The sequence below is a fragment of the Delphinus delphis genome, chromosome 6 (genome assembly GCF_949987515.2).
Source record: "Delphinus delphis chromosome 6, mDelDel1.2, whole genome shotgun sequence".
NCBI lineage: Eukaryota > Metazoa > Chordata > Mammalia > Artiodactyla > Delphinidae > Delphinus > Delphinus delphis.
In genome coordinates this window covers 23781882-23803494 of record NC_082688.1, presented here as the reverse complement: position 1 = coordinate 23803494, position 21613 = coordinate 23781882, and the positions used below count along the sequence as shown (strand labels likewise).

The 21613-nt window shown below is 49.8% G+C and overlaps 1 protein-coding gene across 3 annotated transcripts in view; it reads right to left on the bottom strand.

The window, feature by feature from the left end:
• PTPN3 (protein tyrosine phosphatase non-receptor type 3) overlaps positions 1-15180 on the bottom strand; it is a 109758-nt gene extending 94578 nt beyond the window's left edge. The window contains exons 1-2 of one of the 3 annotated variants that reach the window (XM_060014356.1): positions 15069-15180; positions 14573-14594 (exon numbers count right to left, since the gene is read on the bottom strand). In XM_060014356.1, the coding sequence (XP_059870339.1) occupies positions 14573-14594; positions 15069-15077 (31 nt within the window). In that variant the 5' untranslated portion in view covers positions 15078-15180. Of the gene's footprint in view, positions 1-7114; positions 7329-14572; positions 14595-15068 lie in introns of all 3 variants that reach the window. The other 2 variants (XM_060014358.1, XM_060014357.1) reach the window with 2 other exon arrangements.
• Positions 15181-21613: the final 6433 nt, after the last annotated feature.

The following is a 21613-nucleotide window of genomic DNA, read 5'->3' as shown; positions in this document are numbered from 1 at the left end:
ACGGGGCTGGGGAGACGGCCATGCAGCTGAGCTTACTTCACTTCCTCCATATGCTCTTCTCTACGAGCCTCGCCACCATGTGTCATATTCCTGACCAATGCCACTCACGGCGGTGTCCAGACTGGCAGCACTGTTATCAACCCAGGTGCCCGTTAGGAATGCGCAATCTTACGCCCGGCCCCAGGCCTACGGTATCCTGTTCGCCTGCACATTGAAGTCTGAGAGGTCCTGCTCGCCGACCCATTTCAACTCCCCCAGGCCTTCAGCTTTCCTCCTTTCACCCTGTTGCCAGCTGCCAACTCTTGGTGTCTTCAACATCCACGCAGTGAGCTGACACACCACCCCCAGGGGGTCCACCCCACAACGGCATCACTCTGGCCCCACCCTGCCCAGGGCAGCATGCATGGGTCACAGCCCTCTCCATCTGAGACCGGGGCTCCACCTGGGGACAAGTGCCACGCTACGGTCCTTCTGACAAGCTGAGAGGGACAGATGGCAGGCAGTGACGCACCACCAGTACTTCCTGAGTAATCACCACGTGCCACTGGGAGAAGCCCCTGTCATCCTGGAATCTCACCCAGCCTCGTGAGGCGGGGACGCCTGTCAGCCCCACTGTGGAAACGAGGACATCAAAACGCCAGGAGGCTCGCTGGGGTCACGGAGTTAGTGAGAGGGGGTCCGGAGACAGCCCCAGCTTACAACCTGCACCAAGAGATAACAGTGCACACCACAGGGCTCAGGAGGAGGTGGTACACCTATTTTAACGGGGAACAGTCCTTTGGCCAGACCTAGAAACGAGGGGGAAAGTCACAGAACAGTGGGAGAGGCAAGCAGGGGCCAGATCAGGAAGCCCTTCAACGATGGACTAAATTGCTGAGACTAATGGGACAGCAGGAGCAGTGAAGCTTTTGGGGCAGGCTGGCCCCCAACGCCTACCCCCTTCCCTGACATCCACCCCCTCCCCTCACTCATGAACCTGATCCTTCACCACTTGAGACATGCTTCTCCGACCCTCCTGAACCAGCCAATGCAGTCAGAGCCCCCCAAGTTTGCTCGGCTCCATTGCCTGCCCTCCCCTCCCCTCCACTCCCCTCCCACTCCCCTCCCTCCCTGTCCCCTCCCCCTCCCCTCCCCTCCCCTTCCCCTCCTCTCCCCTCCCCCTCCCTTCTCCTCCCCTCCCCTCCTCTCCCCTCCCCCTCCCTTCTCCTCCCCTCCCCTCCTCTCCCCTCCCCCTCCCTTCTCCTCCCCTCCCCTCCCCCCCACTCCTTTCCCCTCCCCTCCCCTCCCTTCCCCTCCCCTCCCTTCCCCTGCCCTCTCCAGGAGGAAGCCCAGCACCAGGGGACACCTCCACCAGCAGTTTTCTCCCAAGCGGCTCCTCCACAGCAAAACCCTATTAAAAGTCACAAAACAGGCCTCAACAAGGCCAGCTGCCAAGAACCCTTTCCCTCCCCTCCTTTGACGGGGCTCCCTTCCAAGCCCAGTCTTCCCACATCAAATCACCAGTTTCCACCGTCATCTCCAAGAGGAGGCTGCGACTTGCCTCCTTACCCTTCAGCCCACATCCTGAGGAGGCCCAGCAGGGCCCTGGGGATGGAGCTGAGGAAGAGAAGGTCTCTGCCCTGGGGATGCTCACAAGGGGGGGCCCGACCCCGAACATGTACCCCTTTAATGGGGAAACGTTCTCAACCCCCCATATATTCATTCACCTGGACCTATATGGTAACTCTTAAGAAACTAAAGCCTTTCTTAGTCTTTGAAAATGTCTTTTAGTAGCAAATAGTCACTGCAACAAGGGAATCTGCCTTATGATCGAAAAAATTTAAGATTAACTTTGTATAAAACAGAAAACGTTAAAATTACAACACAAAAATTTTAAATTCCTGCATTATTTATAGACCAAAAACACTTTATTTGTGATACACACTTTGTCATACACAGATCTATTCTGGAGTCCAGCTACTCAACATGTGGTCTCTGGCCACAGTCTCAACACCACCTGGGGGGCCTGGTAGGGATGCAGAAGGCAGGGCCCACCCCCCAGGCCCCTCGAATCAGAATCTGCATGTTAGCACTAACGCTTGGGAAGCCCTAGCTTAGAGCATATCACCAGCAGGGTTAGGGGGAGAGACGGGGGAAAGCAACGCCGGAGGGAGCCAGGCGACATGGGACCCGCAGAGAAGAGGTGACCTTAGTGCTTCTGCAGGGAACACTTTCTGGCAACAACATGAAGCACGTATAAATGTTAGGGACCCACTGGGGAGAGAGGCAAATGGGAGAAGTGTGTGAACCCACCCAGTTTTAGTGGGGGGAAGGAGGGGCAGGTTGGAGGAGGGGCTGAGGTGTGATGAGAGGGCTTTGTCCGGTGCAGCTGTAGGAGTGAAGGGAGACCCTGGGGTTTCTATGCTGGAAAACACGTCACTTACAGAGAGAACATTTTTAAGGAGGAAGGTGCAGAGCTCTGCTTTGGACATGCACATGCAGAAGAGGGACGTGGGGACACTCAGGGGGAGATGTTCAGATGTGATACACACACAGACATGACCAGGCTGGAGCAGACCTGTGAGCCCCTGATGATGGGATAAGGTGTGCTCACCCAGGAAGGCCTGCAAGACGACAGAACAGAGGGAAAAGGAGCCAGAGAGCAGAGGATGAGCCAGGGTGGGTGGGGAGGCAGGAGGGGAGCTGCATCACAGAAGCCCCAGCAGGGGGGCATCGGCACAAAGAGCAAATGGTCTGAGTGATGAAATGCCACTGACCTTGACAAGTGAGCGGTTCCTGGCCATCACAGCAAGGGCAGTGTTGCTCAAGGGGCAGGTGGGGAAGCCTGGGGACAATGGGCTGGGGGATGCAGGTGATAGATAAAGCTGAGACTGCTAGATAAATAAATGCCTAAACATCTCACCTGAGGTTGCAAGCCCCCTTTAATCAGAATTGTGTCCTTCGGTACACGCATGTTCATAGAAGCACTACTTGCAATAGCCAAAAGGTGGAAGCAACCTAGGCATCCATTGACAGATGACTGAATAACAAAATGTTGTATGTACGTTCAATGGAGCATTACTCAGCCTTAAAAAGGAAGAAAATTCTGACACATGTGACAACATGGATGAACCTGGAGGACATTATGCTAAGTGAAATAAGCCAATCACAAAACGGCAAGTACTGCATGATTCCAGTTATATGACGTACCTAGAGTAGACAAAATTATAGAGACAGAAAGTAGAGGGTGGCTGCCAGGGATGGGGTGGGGGGTCGGGGAGGGAATGGGGAGTTAGTATTCAGTGGGTAGAGTTTCAGTTTTGTAAGATGAAGAGAGTTCTGTGGATGCATGGTGGTGATGGTAGCACACAAGTGTGACTGTGCTTAATGCCACGGAACTGTATATACACTTAAAAATGGTTAAAATGGTAAGTTTTATGTTATGTGTATTTTACCACAAATAAAAAAAATATGTCTCTCTGGGACTTCCCTGGTGGCGCAGTGGTTAAGAATCCACCTGCCAATGCAGGGGACATGGGTTCGAGCCCTGGTTCGGGAAGATCCCACATGCTGCAGAGCAACTAAGCCCTTGAGCCACAACTACTGAAGCCCACATGCCCTAGAGCCTGCGTGCCACAACTACTGAGCCTGCGTGCCACAACTACTGAGCACACATGCCACAACTACTGAAGCCTGCACGCCTAGAGCCCGTGCTCCACAACAAGAGAAGCCACCACATGAGAAGCTTGCCCACTGCAATGAAGAGTAGCCCCCGCTTGCCGCAACTAGAGAAAGCCCGCGCCCGGTAGCAAAGACCCAATGCAGCCAAAAAAAAACAAACAAAAAAAACCCTTAAAAAAACTGTCTTTCTTTCAGCATAGGTATAGAAAACCTGAACTTCTGGAATTGAATAGCATGTCTATGTCAAGAGAGGTGAGAGCCAATCTTTTTCTGCGACTGTAAACTATTCTGCCAGCAGGCTTGGCAGTGAAAGGAAGGGAGTGATGGGGCGGTGACCTAATGGTAAGGCCGGGCTGGGAGAAGGCTTTTTTTTTTTTTTTGGTGATGGGAGGACAGTTTTCAACTGGAAGTGGAGAGGTAAGCCAGAGCCAGAGACACTCATTTCTCAAACTGGAAGAAAGGAAGAAAGAGAAAATGAAGGAGGGAGGAGGAAAGGTGAGGAAGCTCCCTCCAGACGGCCCTGAGCATCCCAGGGCCACAGGTGGTGGGGTCATCTGGAGAGGGGAGGGCAACAGGTAGGAGACCCAGAGAGAGTGGAGAAGCTAGGCTGGCTGGCATGGGAGCAACAGGGAGGACAGAGGGCTGGTTGGGCAGCAAGGAGGGCCCAGCTGGCTGTAAAGCACAGAGCACACCATCTGGAACTATCACGAAGCCTGGGGCAGCGATCCTCAAAGGATGGTCCCCGGTCTCTGGACCAGCAGCATCACTGAGGAGCTTGTTAGAAATGCAAATTATGGGACTTCCCTGGCAGTCCAGTGGTTAAGACTCCGGGCTTCCACTGCAGGGGCCACAGGTTTGATCCCTGGTCGGGGAGCTAAAATCCCGCAGGCCGTGTGGCCTGGCCAAAAAGTTTAAAAAAAGTGCTAAAAAAAAAAGAAATGCAAATTCTGAGGCCTCACCTGAGTCTGATTCAGACCCACCTACTCAGAAACTCTGCGGGTGGGGCATAGCAGCTTGTGTGTTAAAAGGCGATTCTGATGTGCTAAAGTTTGAGAAACAGTAGTACAGAATACAGAAACTCAATGGAAGGTATATATCATCTTCTTACATAAAAACGAAAAAAAAACAATCAGCCTAGCAGGGCTTCCCTGGTGGTGCAGTGGTTAAGAATCCACCTGCCAGTGCATGGGACATGGGTTTGAGCCCTGGTCCAGGAAGATCCCACATGCCGCGGAACAACTAAGCCTGTGCACCACAACTACTGAGCCTGTGCTCTAGAGCCCACGAGCCACAGCTACTGAGCCCGCATGCCACAACTACTGAAGTCCGCATGCCTAGAGCCCGAGATCCACAACAAGAGAAGCCACCGCAATGAGAAGCCCGAGCACAGCAACGAACACTCAATGCAGCCAAAAATAAATTAATCAAAAAAAAAATCAGCCTAGCAACTTCTACATAAAAGAGCAAGAAATGCACAACTATTAATACTTTGATGCCAATACAGCTTATTTCTACAGTTAGACAAATGCCAAAAGATGTTAACAAAATGATAGAAATATACAGTCTATTTAATAAACTTCCTTAGATGATATCTAGAAAACACACCCAAGGTCTGGGGGCTGGAAACTATATGATTCAGGTACCAGTCCCTGCTCTGTGACTGTGTGCCCTGAGCATGCCTCAGTTTCCCCACCTGTAAAGAGAGGGAGCTGGAAAAGATTCTTCTGAGGTCCTTTCCAGTTCAGACACTGTGTGACCCTCTCTGTCCTGTAAAAGGTGACCTCAAACTCAATGCTTTTACATAGCTATGCCTGGGTGGGGTGGGGGAGAACATTTTTAACCAGTAAACATAGTATCACAGTTAACCAGAGAAATTTCCAAAGTTCAGTAAGTGCTAGTATCTTGCATTCTAATAACTAGAAACTCTAACTGGCTTTTCCCTTAAAGCCACCAATGCCTGGAGTTATAAAAACACTATACTGCACTGGACCATGTTCTTGAAGTCCACAGGACTAGGATGCCCCAGAAAATCTCTATACCTTCACATTTTCACCCTATAAAACAGGCATACCTCAGAGATACTGTGGGTTCCGTTCCAGAACACCGCAATAAAGCAAATACCGCAATAAAAAGAGTCACGCACATTTTTTTGGTTTCCCAGTGCATATAAAAATTATGTTTGCACTATACTGTAGTTTATTAAGTGTATAACAGCATTATGTCTAAAAAACAATATACATACCTTAATTAAACATATTTTATTGCTAAAAAAAATGCTAACCATCATTTGAGCCTTCAGTGACTCATTACCTTTTGCCAGTAGAGTGTTTGAAATATTGCGAGAATTACCAAAAGGTGACACAGAGACCCGAAGTGAGCAAATGCTGTTGGAAAAATGGCACCGAGAGACCTGACTGATGCAGGGTTGCCATAAACCTTCAATGTAAAAAACACAGTATCTGCGAAGCCCAATACAATGAGGTATGCCTACACTTTTTAATCCAGGAAGGCAGAGTTCGTGTTTTTTGCTAGGCAGAAAATGAGTTAAGGAACTGGACTAATCAGACACCAGTGCCTGCCCCTGTGACCAAGTGTCAGGCATTCAATACTGCAACTCTAGGCTTCCTGATAAATGACCCTGTATTGGCCTTGTTACCAGACTCCCTAGATGCTGGTTTCCTGCCTGGTCTCTCTGCATCCAAGTCCTTCTCTGCACCTTCTAGTCATTCAATGCCCATCCTCTTGTGCCTGGGTCCCCAATGCCAGCTGCTTCCGTGCCTCTGCCAAAGACCAGCAACTCGGTTCTGATCTCAGAACTAGGGCTGGAAGAGGAACCTGGGTGTCTGCGCACGAAAGACAGGTGAAGTGTGAGCGTGGCGGGGGCCGGGTGGGAAAGATTAGGTCTAGGGAAACTCTGGTCTCCAGCCATACCTCACTTACACACCCTGGCTCTTAAATTCCATTAAAATTGGGTCAGTAGGAAGCACAGCTGGCCTGTTTTCCCCCCTGTGCATGTATCACAAACCCCATCCCCCCTCCTCCATCCAGCCTGGGTTTGGAAGTGATGTTCCAGGCTCTCTCAGTCCCTGTGGCAGGAAGGAACAGGTGAGGGGAGGGCTGAAACAAAGTGGATGTAGCAGGAGAAAGGCTGGGAGGGGCACACCAAGGGAGGTGCAACCACAGAGAGGACCAAAGCCACTAATATGGGCCTGGCAGGCAATGCCAGGGAGATGAGTTTCGCTTTGTCCAGGCAGAAAATTCCTACTGCTAGAGGGTTTTCTAGGCTGATCCCCAGGCACTGATCTCCAACTTCAAAGTCACCTTTGGGTAGAGTGACCACATATCCTGATTTATCCAGGATAGCCCAAGTTGAAGTTACTTGACTAGATGCAATTATTAACAGCTCCTCATTTATTCTCAAAACGTTCTGGTTTGGATTAGAAATTCTAGTTACCTTATTCTTGGGCCCCTCGGCCTGGGAAGTCAGAGTTGCATTTGGAGAAGGCACTCAGTGTCAGGAGGAACGTGCAGGCTGAGTCTTGCCCCTCACCAAATGTTCTGTTCTCCACTCTAGCGTCCCTGCCAAGCCATGGCCCGGCGTCCGCTTGTATTCCTGCAGAGACAGCAGCTCACTATCCCTGGAGGAAGCCTCTCTTTTGTGGGGAAAGCTGTGTTATTAAAAAAGAATGTCAGGGTAGATGAACGAACAAAGAAGATGTGGTGTATATATACAATGGAACATTACTCAGCCATAAAAAAGAATAAAACCTTGCCATTTGTGGGAACACGGATCTAGAGGAGGGGTCCGCAACCCCCGGGTTGCAGACCGATACTGGGCCGCGGCCTGTTAGGAACCAGGCAGCACAGAAGGAGGTGAGCAGTGGGTGAGCGAGGAAAGCTTCATCTGCCGCTCCCCACTGCTCCCCTTCGCTCCCCATCCCTCCCCATCGCTCCCCTTCACTCCCCATCGCTCCCCATCCCTCCCCATCGCTCCCCACTGCTCCCCTTCGCTCCCCACCCCTCCGCATTGCTCCCCATCCCTCCTCATTCCTCGCATTACCGCCTGAACCATTCCCACTGCCATCCATGGAAAAACTGTCTTCCATGAAACCCGTCCCTGGTGCCAAAAAGGTTGGGGACCACTGAACTAGAGGGTATTATGCTAAGTGAGGTAAGCCAGACAAAGACAAATACTGTATGACTTCACTTACATGTGAAATCTGAAAAACAGAAGAACAAATGAAACAAAACAGAAATAGACTCATAGATACAGAGGACAAACAGATGGTTGCAGGGGGTGGGGGGACAGGTTGGGCAAACTAGGTGAAGGGATTAAGAAGTACAAACTTCCAGTTATAAAATACATAAGCCACAGGGATGTAATATACAGCTTAAGGAATGTAGACCACACTATGTAATAACTTTGTATGGGGACAGATGGTTACTAGACTTATCGTGGTGATCATTTCATAATGTAGGCAAATGTCAAATCACTATGTTGTTCACCTGAAACTGACATAATATTGTATGTCAACTACACTTCCAGTAAAAAAATAAATGCATAAAAGTTAAAGTAGCAAGATTCAAATCTATATACAGCAAGATGGCAACTAAATAACAACATTCTGGGCTTCCCTGGTGGCACAGGGGTTAAAAATCCGCCTGCCAATGCAAGGGGACACAGGTTCGAGGCCTGGACCAGGAAGATCCCACGTGCTGTGGAGCAACTAAGCCTGTGAGCCACAACTACTGAGCCCGCGTGCCACAACTACTGAAGCCCGCGTGCCTAGAGCCCGTGCTCCCCAACAAGAGAAGCCACTGCAATGAGAAGCCCGCGCACGGCAACGAAGAGTAGCCCCCACTCGCCGCAACTAGAGAAAGCCCGCGCGCAGCAACAAAGACCCAACGCAGCCAAAAATAAATTAAAAAAAACAAAAAAACCCAAAACATCCTTCTGCTGAAAGGAGTGGGAGTGGGGGAGACTAGACAACCTGCTGACTTTTTTCATTCAGCAAATGTTAACTGAGTGCATTTGATGTTTCAGTGGCATTGAAGACACATGGTGGGTTAAAACAGACTCAAACTGAGGAGAATTCTACCAAATAACTGGCCTGTATTCTCCAAAAATGTCAAGGTCACAAAAGACAAAGAAAGCCTGAGGAACTGCTCTAATTTAAAGGAGACTGAAGAGACATAAGCACATGCAACGCACGATCTGGGGTTTTCTTTGCTACAAAGGACACTACCAAGACAACTGGCAAAGCCTGTAGGTCTGTAGATTAGATAACAGTACTGTATCAATACTGATTTCTTGTTTAAAAAGTGTACCATGGTTATATAGGAGAATGTCATTGGTTTTAGGAAATACACTGAAGTATTTAGGGGGAAAGGAAGACTCTATAAATGGTCCTCAAATGGTTTAGGAAAAAAATGTATACCCAGAGAGAAGAATAAAATAAATGTGATAAAACGGTAACATTTGACAAATCTGGGTGAAGGGTATATGGGAGTTCTCTGTTCTATTCTTGGAACTTCTCTGTAAGTCTGAATTAGGTCAAAATAAAAAGTTAAAAGAAAAAAAAGAAGTCTCAAAGAAAGTGTGTGTGTGGTGTGTGCATGTGTGTTCAAAGGAAGAGAGACCCTGATTTCACAGAGCTCGCAGTGTAGCTGAGGAGACGGGTACTAATACAAATAATTACACTAATTAAGCACAAAATTGCAACTGTGAAAAGTGCTGTGAAAGGAGAGAGACCTGGGGGCCAGAATGTGAGCGTTTACAGCAGGCAGTTTTACCCACAGCAGGAAGGCGAAGGGAGGCATCTACAATCACGCAGCCAAGGCCCAAAGAATGAGTTAACTGGGGAGGAGGGGAGGAAGGTTCCAGGTTCTCACTGGCCCTGTGAGCAGAGACAGCATGGGGACCAAAGCATGTACACCAGGGCCTGCAGGAGATGCCAACATTAGTTTTGTCTTTTATTCTAAAAGCAAAAGGAAGCAGCTTTGAAAGACCCCCTTGGCTACAGCAGAGAACAGGCTGGCATGTGGAGTCCTCCATGGTGGTGATGGCGGTGGGGAGAGCTGCTTCCAGGAAGAACACCATGCAGGATTTTTCCATTGCTCCTTGACACCTTAATTTTCTACAGCAACCATGTATGAATTTGATAACCAGACCTGGGGAGGGAATGGTGGGGGGAGCAAAGCGAGCAAGACCTGAGCTCACGCTGTCATTATCTCCACTCTAGGCCCACCAGTGGTTTGGGTCAATGGATGGTTGACAGAGCTGGTTGCTGCCTCTCCCACCAAGACCCTCATGTCTAGATCGAGGCTGACTCACCTGAGGGAAGTAGCGTGCAGGGACCAGGTCTTCACACTCCTCTCTCTAAGTCAGACCAGTGCCTTTCGTCAACACAGCACCCAGCTGGCCACAGCCCCTTTCTGGTCCTGGACCCTGCCCCTTGGAACGTCCCTCTAGCCCTGTGAGCCGGGCCCTCAGCCCTGCCCTGGGAGCAGGCCATCACTCGCGACAGCCACTCTCAGCATCGAAGGCTAAACAAGGCGCTTGTCGGCGGGTCAGCGGCGCAAACACAAAGGGAGGGGACCCTTTTCTGTGCCAAGTTCTACCTGAGTGGGTTTTCGGTCATTAGCTCCTTTAACGGAAACAGGTTCTATTATTATCCTCATTTTACAGTCAAGTATTCGCCTGGGGACAGACTTGAGTTCAAACCTTGGCTGTCCTCGTAGAGCAGTGTGCCCTTCCAGGAGTCATTTCATCTCTCTGAGCCTCAGTTTTCTCATCCCATCTGTAAACTGGGGCTGGTAAGTATTAGCAAGATTCTGGGGCTAGAAGGTACTATTTATTCCATTTTGAGGCTCCAAGAGGCTCAGTACAGAAAATTCAAACTACACATCGCTTAACTATTTACTAAAAGCTTGTGTATCCTGACAGTAAATCACGGGACCTGAATTTTCCAGGACTATCCCAATTTCAAATGTTCTGTTCTAACTTTCCACATAAACCATCGAAATGTCTCAAAAATTCCACTCTCAGTATCCAAACAACACCTCCCAGGCCTCCTCTTGCACAAAGACGCAGCACAAACATTCTTTCTCAGACTACAGAGCCCAGTCTTTGGTTCAGAAAATGTAGCCAGTGGAGCCCTGCTGGCCCCCTGAAGGAAACGGGGTCAGGGAGAAAAATCCGAGGCAGTCAGCACTCCATCAGGACTCTCAGACTTGGCTGCTTCCTGGCACATCGATGTAAACCGCAGCCAGGAGAAGCTGTATCATGATGAGAGCATCGTCCACAGAGGGACACAGACCGGGGACGTGAGCTCTGCCCCCACCTACCTACCCACCCAGTGGCCAGTACTCAGGGAAGCAGCACGGCCAGAGGGTTGCTACAAAGATGAAAAGATTAATATTTGGAAAGCACTCAGAACATTGCCTGGAAGCTAGTAAGTGTCATATCAGTGTGTAATAACTAAAACCAGAGGCATCCCTGGCAGAAGGTGCTCATGCCTCGGAGACAGCACAGAGGCATCACTCCTATGCAGGACAAACAAGGGGAATGGACACATACCCCGGGATGACTGAGGCCAGGCCCCTGTACAGAGATGGGGGGGTACCCTCACTATAGGAGGTGGGTCCTGCATTAGCCAAGATCAGGAGGCTGGGCCTGGGAAGAGTCACCATTCCCGAAATACGCGAGGTCTCTTCATGCCTCTGAGTCTTTGCATCTGCCATTCTGTCTGCCCCCTGAATACCATCTTTTTCTGCCCTCAAGGCTGAATTCAAATGCCAACTACTCCAACTACCCTGATGCCCGTCAGAATGAATGGCTCTCTCCATTGGGGTCTCCTGCATCTAGCTTTATCCTCTTTTAAAGCAGTTGTCAGACACACAGATAGACAGCACATGCATGCCCACATGCGTGTACACACTCACACAGAAATGTCACCATGTCACTGTCTTCCCAACTCCACCATGAATCCTTCCAAGACGGGTTCAGCTTTCATCTCTGTAACCCTAGGGCCTGACACATAGTATAGGCTCAGTAAAGGTCTGAATCTGCTGTTACATCCGTGCTCACAGCTGATCTTCCCCTGGAGGCGGAAGGCTATTACAGGTGCATCATGCATGACCAGAAGCTATGGAGATGCAAGATCTCTGGGTCTCGGAACCCATGACCAGATCAGATTTCAGCCAGGGACCCACCAAGCACTCCCTTTTAGTTCCCCCTCAGGCGGATGAAAGGAGATGCCTGTGAGATCACAGTCTGCAGTTGCCAGGACCCAGACCTGGGCAGAGTGGACACTGACCTGGTCCGATCTTGTCTCTATCAGAGTTGGTCAGAAGAGCCCAGGCTTGGGAAGCTACACCAGCTGGCTGCCCCACACTCCCAGCCTGTCAACGCCAGGGGATTGCCCTCGGCATTCCAGCCCCTGCGAAGAGATGAAGAGGGTGGCCCTGCTTCCCAGGACCGTTGTCTGAAGGAAGGAAGGTGAGTCCTGGGACTACGGTCAACAGGCACTTACCAACGGAGAGAGGGAAGGACCACAAATCGCAGGTTCCCCCCATCCCCCAACATGCCACAAACCCCGAGGTTGGTGGGGGGTGGGTAGGGTGCCTTGTCTTCCTGTTCCCTCCAGTCCCCAAAGTCCTCTGGTAGATTATGTCCATCCTAGAAAATGGAATTCCTCGTGTGCCTGGACCCGAAGTTCAGAAGGTCCCAGTTCGTCCCTCTAGCTCCTGGTCCCACACTACCTTTGCTAGCTGAGTTTCCTCAACTGTAAGAGGAGAGAGGGAGCACATTGAAATTAAACAATGCATGCAGAACCTCCCAGATCACAGTCAACAATCAAGGAGCTGGTCTCAATCCCCTGAGACCAATTACCAGCTTGGAAGCCAAACTTCTTTCAGAGATAAGATTCATCTCTGACCAGGTTCCTGACACTTGAATGGGAATGTTAAAAGCCACCAGAATACCTTCTCTATGATAAAATGTGGAAATGGAGGGCTCAAAAAAGGATGGTGAAGCAGTGTGGGATCCTAAATTGGACTCTGTGTTAACTTAGGTTCTTTCTCCCACCCCAAGCTGTCCCTGACCTTGGCCTCCTGTGTGTCTGGCCTGGCCAAGACCTGCCCTCTCCTTGAGAAGTTCTCCAGGCACCCCGGGTTCACTGGAGTCCACTGGCCCACTCTGCATCCCCACCCAGCACTGCATCTGCCATGTAGAAGCAGCTCAATAAATACTTGCTGAACGGAATGCCTCAGCCACTCCAGCCACTCTGAGATGCCTTCAGTAACCTGACCTTTTACATTCCAGCTAATGTCTAATTTGCATATACGAGTTGGTTTTAGGAGACAGCAAATCACCAGGGACAAGGCAGGATCAATACAGAGTATTAGGCACGTTTTATTCTACTCTAATTCTCTGCACATTGGTATTCCATCAACTGTATGCAGGATTTATGGGAGCTTACTATAAACTAGAATATTTAACTAGAATGACCTACTCTCTGTCAGACAATAGCTTACTGTTGTTAATTTTCAACTAGCCAGAAAGGTTTCCAGCTTCCAATCTACTTTACATCTTGATTTAATCATCAGAAATGCCACCTATTTGAAAGTCTCAATACAATAAAGAGCAGCCTGATGCAGAAGGAAAAGACCTGTCCGCGGAACCAGATGACATGAGTTATATCCCAGCTACACCACGTACTGTGTAATTGACTGCTCAAAGCCTCAGTTTCCTCACCTGTAAAATGGGAATAACACCAGCCTCACAGGGGAGTTGTAAAAGTTAAATCAGTTGATGCACATGGATGTACTCTGTGCAGTTCTACAAGTCTATACAAAGGTTGGTTATTAGAGCAAAAACATAAGATGAACTTCTCAAACAACTCAGATAGGCTGATGACAGAAAGCATGGTGGTTCTAAAGCGGGGAGAAAGGGAAAATTTGCACCCTGCCCCCGCACAGGGAGGGACGTCGGGAAGCACTTTTGGTTGGCACAACTGAGGGAAAGGGATTGCTACCGGAATCTACTGGGTGGAGACCAAAGACGCTGCTAAACATCCTACAACGCATAGAAAAGGCCCCACAACAAAGAATTACTGAACCCCAAATGTTAACATTGTGAAAGAAACCCTAATTTCAATAATCACTGAAAGCTGGGTTTGGGAGCTTTTTAGAACAGAAATCTTCCTAACTAGGCTTTACTTTCAAAGCATCATCTGCTTAAACACTTGCAAGATGGATCATCTTGCAAAACAGCTCTTTTGTAAGTCAAGCTGAACTGCCAACTTCTGGAGTTTCTGAATGTATAAAACTGCTTTTAAAGAAGGTGCTCTCCGATTACAATTCAGCTAAATTGTTTTTCCAAAGATTTCAGTAGAGGTTCTCCAGGGCACAAAGACAGGGTCTGTCAATCTGGCACTAGGCCCTGAAGATGCTTTCGTAATTCCAATTTCCTGGTGAAATGGGAGCCACGAGGGTCTCTAAACGAGTTAAATTCCCATCATGCCAACTGCTTGTTTGCTTTGGCCAGGCACGGTGCCAAACACCTCCACATAATTTATCCCACTTAATCCACCCAACAACCCAGTGAGGTGGGCATTATTACCGGCTGTTTGCAGGGGAGGAAAATGAAGATCAGAGAGGTTAGACAACTCGTCCCAAGGTCACCAGCTGGCCAAGAGGGAGCCCAACCTGAATGGAGGTCTCCAGTTTCCAAGTCACAAGCTCTTTCCACCACCTCGGAAAACCCAGGTGTCAAGTCTTCTCAACTTCCCATGAATTTTTAAGGCAACCTCAACTTCTCAGTAAGTTCAGGTTGCTGAAAACGGGAATTTCCGGGGGACTGGGCGCTCTCACATACACTCCCCCACTGCAGCTGTCTCATCGCAGGTACCTGATAAATTATTCCATATCATCTGTGGAATGGGGAGGATTTATTGGCGCTGGAGTTCGTGCCAGGCCCAGGAAATGCCATCTTTGAAAGCCGAGAGGCGAATTCGCCCTGGGAGCCGAGAAGGTTTGGCCGCCGCGCTTGGCTGGCTCCACGCGGGCTGTGCGACCCCTCGGCGGCCGGGGCAGGGGCCGCGGTCGCGGCGGCGCTGGGCCCTCCCGGATCGCCGGCCGCTGGGCCCTCCCGGATCGCCGGGACCCAGCCCCACCCGGCCCGGCCTGCTCCCTCCTACCCGCGCCCCACCAGGTGAGCGCGGCCAGGGCGCCCCTCCCCGCCCCGACGAGGCGCCGGGAACCCGGGGCCGCCGCGTCCGCCAGCCCGCCCGCGCGTTCGCCGCGCGCCTGGGGAAGGGTGGGGGCGGGGCGGCGCCCAGCGCGACCCCGGCCCCCGGTGGCCCCATGCCCTGCCCCCAGCCCGCTGGGGTCGCGTCGGCCCGTACCTGCAGCATCTGGGGGCGCGGGGCGCCCAGGTAGGTCGCGCGTGCGGGCGGCGCAGAAGCTCGCTCGCGGCGCGACCTGGCCGCCGTCTGAGCATGCCCAGTGCCGCCCGCGGGCGGCTCCCGCCGGCCCGGCTGGCCGCGACGGGCCCGCGCGCCGGGCGGGGGGCGGGCTCCCGGAACGCCCTGCGGGACGCCCCCGCCCCCACCCGAGGCCGGTGTGCTCGGACGCGTCTCCCAGGGCCACCAGGGCTCTCTTGCCGAGTTCCGTGCAGCCCGGTGTCCCCTCGCGCATGCACGCAGGCATTCGTTCCATTACCATTTATTGGGCACCTACTGTGTGCCCAGCCCTAAGTGATTTTACTAGGAATGTCGAGCAGCCGGCGATAAACAAATTTTTGACTTAAGGAGAAGTCTTGCCCAGCTGGGGTCCTGCTGACTCCCAGTGCAGTGCCCATCCCGTTCCACTAGAAACTTCCTGGCTTGAACTTTCTTCCCAAGACTTATGGGCCCTTTACCTGATCTGGCTCCTGCATTCCTGCAGCCCCGTGAGCACCTTTCTGTCCATCAAACACTCAGAACTTGTCTAGCCTCAGGACATTTACACATGCCTTTCCTCCTCTGTGTGGGACGTCTTTGCCCAGCTATTGCCGTGGCTGGAACCTTCTCATTGTACGTAGGTCCTCCTTCTCCGAGGCCTTCCCTGACCACCTTACTAAGATAGCCCTCTGTTCCATGTCCTCACTTTATTTTCTTCACATTTATCACTATCTATTAATTCATTCAACAAATAATTATTGATCACTTACTCTGATTCTTCACGTGTGGTGAATAGACAGAAATCTTGTCCCTTGCCGGAGTTTGGCGGAAGAGAGGCAGGCGATACACAATAAACATGCAAAAAAGCAAACTGCGTAGTAGAAGGTGATACGCTTTACGAGGGGAAAAGAAACTTGGGGTGGAGGGAGTGCAGTTTTCAATGACGTGGTCAGACATTTCAGCCACGCAGATAAATTGGGGAGAGCATTTCTGGCAGAGGGATCAGCCAGTGCAGACACTAAGGCGCAGGACTGCTTAGGAAATAGCAAGCAGGGCAAAGTAGCAGGAGATGAAGTCGGTAACTGCTTTTCCCCTGATTTGCTTACTTATTGTGTATTCACCTCTGGAATTTTAGCTCTGGGGCTGTAGCCCTGCCCGTCTTCACGACATTGTCCCAGCCCCTACGACAGCACCAGGCACAGTAGGTGCTCAAAAACAGTTTGTTGAATGAATATGTGAATGAAAGGATGGAGTGACGGCTGTAATCATCCTGTCCGGACCAGATGCCTGAGGGTCCAAGGGCCCTGTGGGCCTAGGACCATTCGGCGGCAGCTGGCAGCACCTGGTGCTTCAGTTCGGTCCCTGCCCCCGAGTTGCGCCCCTGCACAGGGCGCCGCCCGAGCGTCTTGTCCGTGGAATTTCAACCGAGCCAAGGAGTCCCCGGAACAGGACCCGCCCGGACCCGCCCCCGGACCTCCGGTCGCCAGCAAAACCTGGAGTTGCAGCGCTCTCCCGGCACCGTTGGGACGGCGGGGAGTGCACTGGGCATGCTCGGAGCCGGGCGGGGCCCGAGAGCCCGGGAGGCGGAGCCTCCTGGCGGGGCGCGCGACACCTCCCGCGGAGCTCAGCTGGCCCCTCAGCCCCTCAGTTCCCGCCCTCAGTTAGGGTGGGGTCTGGGGGCATTTTTTGTTTTCAAAGCCCAGTGGGAAAGCTGGGAATTCATAATCCGCGAAAGACGTTCTTCGTCCTCTCCCAGCCGCTGTGTGACCTGGGGTAAGAACCTTACCCCAAATGATATGAATACCTAACCCTGTGCTTCAAATAATATGAATACCTACCGTTTCGGTCTGGGCCCTGTGTGGGGAATGAATGAAATCAAGAACGTGAGCAGGTTTAGTCCACTTTAAAGGTCCATTTTTTGGGTGCCTACCTCAATTATCGGTCATCCTCATACCAGTTTGTCAAGTGCTGAGATGAGGAAACTGAGGTTAATAAGCATGAGGATTCTTGGCGTTGTCCCAATTTGCCTTACGCTAGAAACTAGGCTGAAGCTACCTCTTCTTTATCCACAGTAAACAGTCAGTAGCTTATACAGTGCTCAAATTCGAGCTAAAAAATATCTATACACCTACGGAAAAAGACCTAAATATTTTTTAAACCGTGCATTTCAACTCACCATAGCAGAAACAGGAACAAAAGGAAAGAATATTCCCCAAGCAAATAAATGTTCACAAACAGAGGAATGATTAATTCGATTATGCTATATTTGTTGAAATAATAACTATTTTACACTAAACTAAACCGTGTTGCAACAGGAGGAAACTTACAGCACAATGTTAGGTGAAAAAAGGCTGAAAATACAAATACCCTGTGTAATGGAAATATGGGAAAATGTAAATAGTCTGATTTTGGTGGGTAGTGAGGTTGGTTTTTCTTTTTAAGTTTATCTGTTACTGTCCCAGTGTTGTGTTTGCAATGATAAACATTTAAAAGATCAAATCAAAAATTCTTCAAGTTTTGTGTGTCTATAAATAACAGTAATAACTACTATTATCAAGCTCACGTGTGATCAGTATTTTACACATATTCTGTCTTTACTGCACACAGTCATTCTGCAGAGTGGGTGTTTTTAGGTCAGTTTTACAGAAAAGGAAGCGGTCTAGGAGCCTTTCACAACTAGTAAGGGACAGGGTCAGGATTTGAATGCAAGTTGGACTGACCTCAAAGCCAGGGTCAATATTTATAATATTGCCTCTCTGCTTGCCATGTATCGATCATAAGAGAGACCGCATATTTCATTTTTTGTGTCTTTTTGCCTTATTTTCTCTACCCTTTTGATATGTTTATACGCTGTAGATTACCTTTAAATGTTCTGGTCTCCTGCTACTGTTTTATTCTTGGGGTCAAAATGTTAAAGTTCATCCTTTTAAACTGTTGCACCTGGAGTACACGATGTTATTATCAGCAATGTCAGTTGATTTTATAAGCTCCCAAACCTTATGCAAATGAGACTTTTGGATGGACATATAATCTTCTTAGTCTATGTGGTTGAAGCCAGCCAGATCTAGAGCAAATAGAGACCCAATGAGGAACAGGGCTGTCCCAAGTCTCAGATAACGAGGACCCACCTAGATTACTGTCCCTGGGCAATCATTTTGGAGGCAGAATCACAACATAAAGGCACCACATGGTCCATGGACTCCTCAGGACTCTGCTGTGATGAAAAAGTACAGACTTGATAGTGTGATGATGTTTGCAGAGAGAAAGCCAGGGCCCTAAAAGCAGCCCTCCTACTGCTGGTAAGCTAAAAAAAGTCAGGTCTCTCTTTCAATCATGCTGGTAGACTGTACCTGGCCCAGAAACCACTAAACAAACCACAGTAAACACAAAAAGCCAAAGAGAGTCATTTCATTGGAGAGGAAGACATACCACAAACCCAATATGCATCACTGGTAAGGCACAAATTCATTTAAGAGGGACAAGATTAACGACCGGACACAGTTACTAGCAGCATTCCCAGAAGCTGCCATTTGGGCAGAAAATCTGGTGCCAGGTACTGCACCCAGGCAATTGGCTGAGGGCATTTCTAGGACGAGTTTCCTGGAAGAATCACTGCGATTGTCATTCATATCAAGACTCAGGAAGCCTGGGCACCACGTGGACTGTTTTCAATGATTTATGAGGCTGGGCTCCCAGCTGAGATGCTAATGCTCATCAATTATTTGTGCTGTTAACGCAAGCTCACGGATACATGGGCAAGTGGTGCTGTTATAATGACAAGTGAAAAGAATAGGATGTAAAATTATACGCATAGTATGGCTTCAACCGTGTGAATGACTAGGATATACCATATAAAATCGCCATTTCCTAGGTCAACAATGGTTGAATATTGGCAACTTCTGATATTTCCTCTTAATACATACACATAGAAAAAGGGCTAGGAAGAAATGCACCAAAATATTAATGGGGGCGGCTGTGTCTGAGTATTGCGTTTATAAGCAGAGAAACAAAGTACAGAAGGTATCTTTTACAAATCAGGGGAGTTTCAAGTCTTTGGGCATCTATTTCTCTGTACGTTTTTAGAGGTCCCTAACTCTTGTTTTACGGTAAGTGTGTTTCTTTTATTATCAGGAAAAATGAAACAAACTTGAAAGTTGGCAAGCCAAAGAAAGCGAGGCAGAGAGAGGGAAAATGACACTCAAACTGGGCGAAAACGTGAGAGGTTCCTTTCACAGAGACCTGTCTGTGCTTGTCCGGAGGTGGCAGATCGCGACAGGCTGTCTGTCCCTGGCCCAGGAGGGAGGGAGAGGAAGTGGTCAAGTCAGGAGCCTGTAGAGACGTGTTAGTCTGACTTGGGACCCCTCATCCCCTCAGCTTGCATTCTTGGAATCTTGGACCACATAGATCTCACTTTGAGAAACACGAATTTTTAAGTGTAAAGTTTTAGCCATTAAAAAATGTCTTTCCATTGCAAATCATCACTGCCAAAAGAGGAGTTTTGTCTGGAAAACCGATGAACAAATTGAACATAAATACAAGAACAGAGATGAGGTGACTGTTGTTAATTCATTCATTCCTTCATCAAATATTTATTAAACACCTACTGTGTGTCAGGCACTGCTCTAGGTGCCTGGGAGACATCAGTGAACAAAACAACCATTTCTGCTCTTGTGGGCATGCATGCTAACAGGGCAAGCCAGACAATGAACAACACACATTATGAATAAGTGAATGTTGTTGTATGTGAAGAGACCAGGGGCAAGGGTGATAGGCACAGGGATGGAGGTGGGGTGAGTGGGGAGTTGCAATTTGAAATAGGACTGAGCAAGTGAATCACTCAAGCAAGGACCTGAAGGAGATGAGGGAATTATTCATGCAGATATCTGGGGGAAGAACCTTCTGGGCAGAGAGAATAACAGTAGAAATGCCCTTAAGGGAGCACGTCTGTAGTAAGGAGGCTGGTGGGGCAAGGGGCAGGCTGCAAGAGATGAAGCCAAAGAGGCACCAGGGGCCAGGACCCGAGGGCCCTCCCCTTGTCACCCCCAGGAAGGACTCAGTCTTTCAGTCTGAGCCAGACGGAAGCCAAATGTGCTTGTCTGTAGGGCGCGGTCAGCTAACTGCTACGCGGCAGGAAGCTGAAATAAGCTGAGTCATCCTTCCTGTGGCCACTGCGCTTGCGCTAAGTATTTTAAAGCAGCGACCTATCCGATGCTGGCTCACAAGTCGCACCACCGGCGAAAGCCAATCACAGAGCGACACATGTTCTTAATCCCTATATAAGCAGACTGCTCTAGGATTGCGGGGTCTTCCTTCCATCTTTCTTCAACCAAGCTGTGCTCCAATAAAGTGTGATACGAGAAGAATCTTGCGTGTGGCGGCTCGTTATTCTGCCGGTCAGAAACGGCTCGCCGCAAGTGGTGCCGAAACCCGGGAACTTCGCGCCCTGCATGGAGGACCGATTCAGAACTCGACACACGGAGTGGTAACCGTCGGTGAGTAGTCCAGTCAGGATCAAGATCCGATCTGGGTGCCATCAAGACTGACGAGAATTGTTGAAGAAAACTTCAGAGAAGATGCTGAGCTGGATGTTCCTGATGATTCTTAATCGAAGTCTTTGTATTAGTTGGAATTCCACAAAGGATTATTCAGATTGTGCAACTGAGTGCTGCCGGGCTGGAGCCCGTTGCCTTTGGAGATTTTGCCTCTTGGCTCTCTTCTGCCTTTTCCTCCTTTGGGGAGTGGGTGGGGGTAGGAATCTTTGGAGTCTGCTGTGTATTTGGGATTATGCTGTGTCTCTGGTTGGTCTGTCGTGTGCGCATCAGGGCACATCGAGATAGGGTCCTGCTCACTCAGGCACTTCTGGCTATTAAGGAAGGAGATTCTCCCGCAGCCTGGCTCTCCGCCCTGAATAATTCGAAATGATTGCCCTTACACAGAGAGGCCTTGTTGCCATTGCACCTCTATAGGGAGTCATCCATTGTCCTGATTGCCCTTGCACAGAGAGGCCTTGTTGCCATTGCACCTCTATAGGGAGTCATTCATTGTCCTGATTGCCCTTGCACAGAGAGGCCTTGTTGCCATTGCACCTCTATAGGGAATCAGCCATTATTCTGAGTCAGCCTTTGCACCCTGCAGCCCTTGTTGGCATTGCATGCAGGAAGGTGTCTCAAACATGCCAGCGGAAAACTGCCCTCGAACAGTGAGCACATCATGAGGTGAACACTTGTACGGGCTACATTCTGCTTGGTGTTCTAGTAAATAAAAAAGGGGGAGATGTAGGGCGCGGTCAGCTAACTGCTACGCGGCAGGAAGCTGAAATAAGCTGAGTCATCCTTCCTGTGGCCACTGCGCTTGCGCTAAGTATTTTAAAGCAGCGACCTATCCGATGCTGGCTCACAAGTCGCACCACCGGCGAAAGCCAATCACAGAGCGACACATGTTCTTAATCCCTATATAAGCAGACTGCTCTAGGATTGCGGGGTCTTCCTTCCATCTTTCTTCAACCAAGC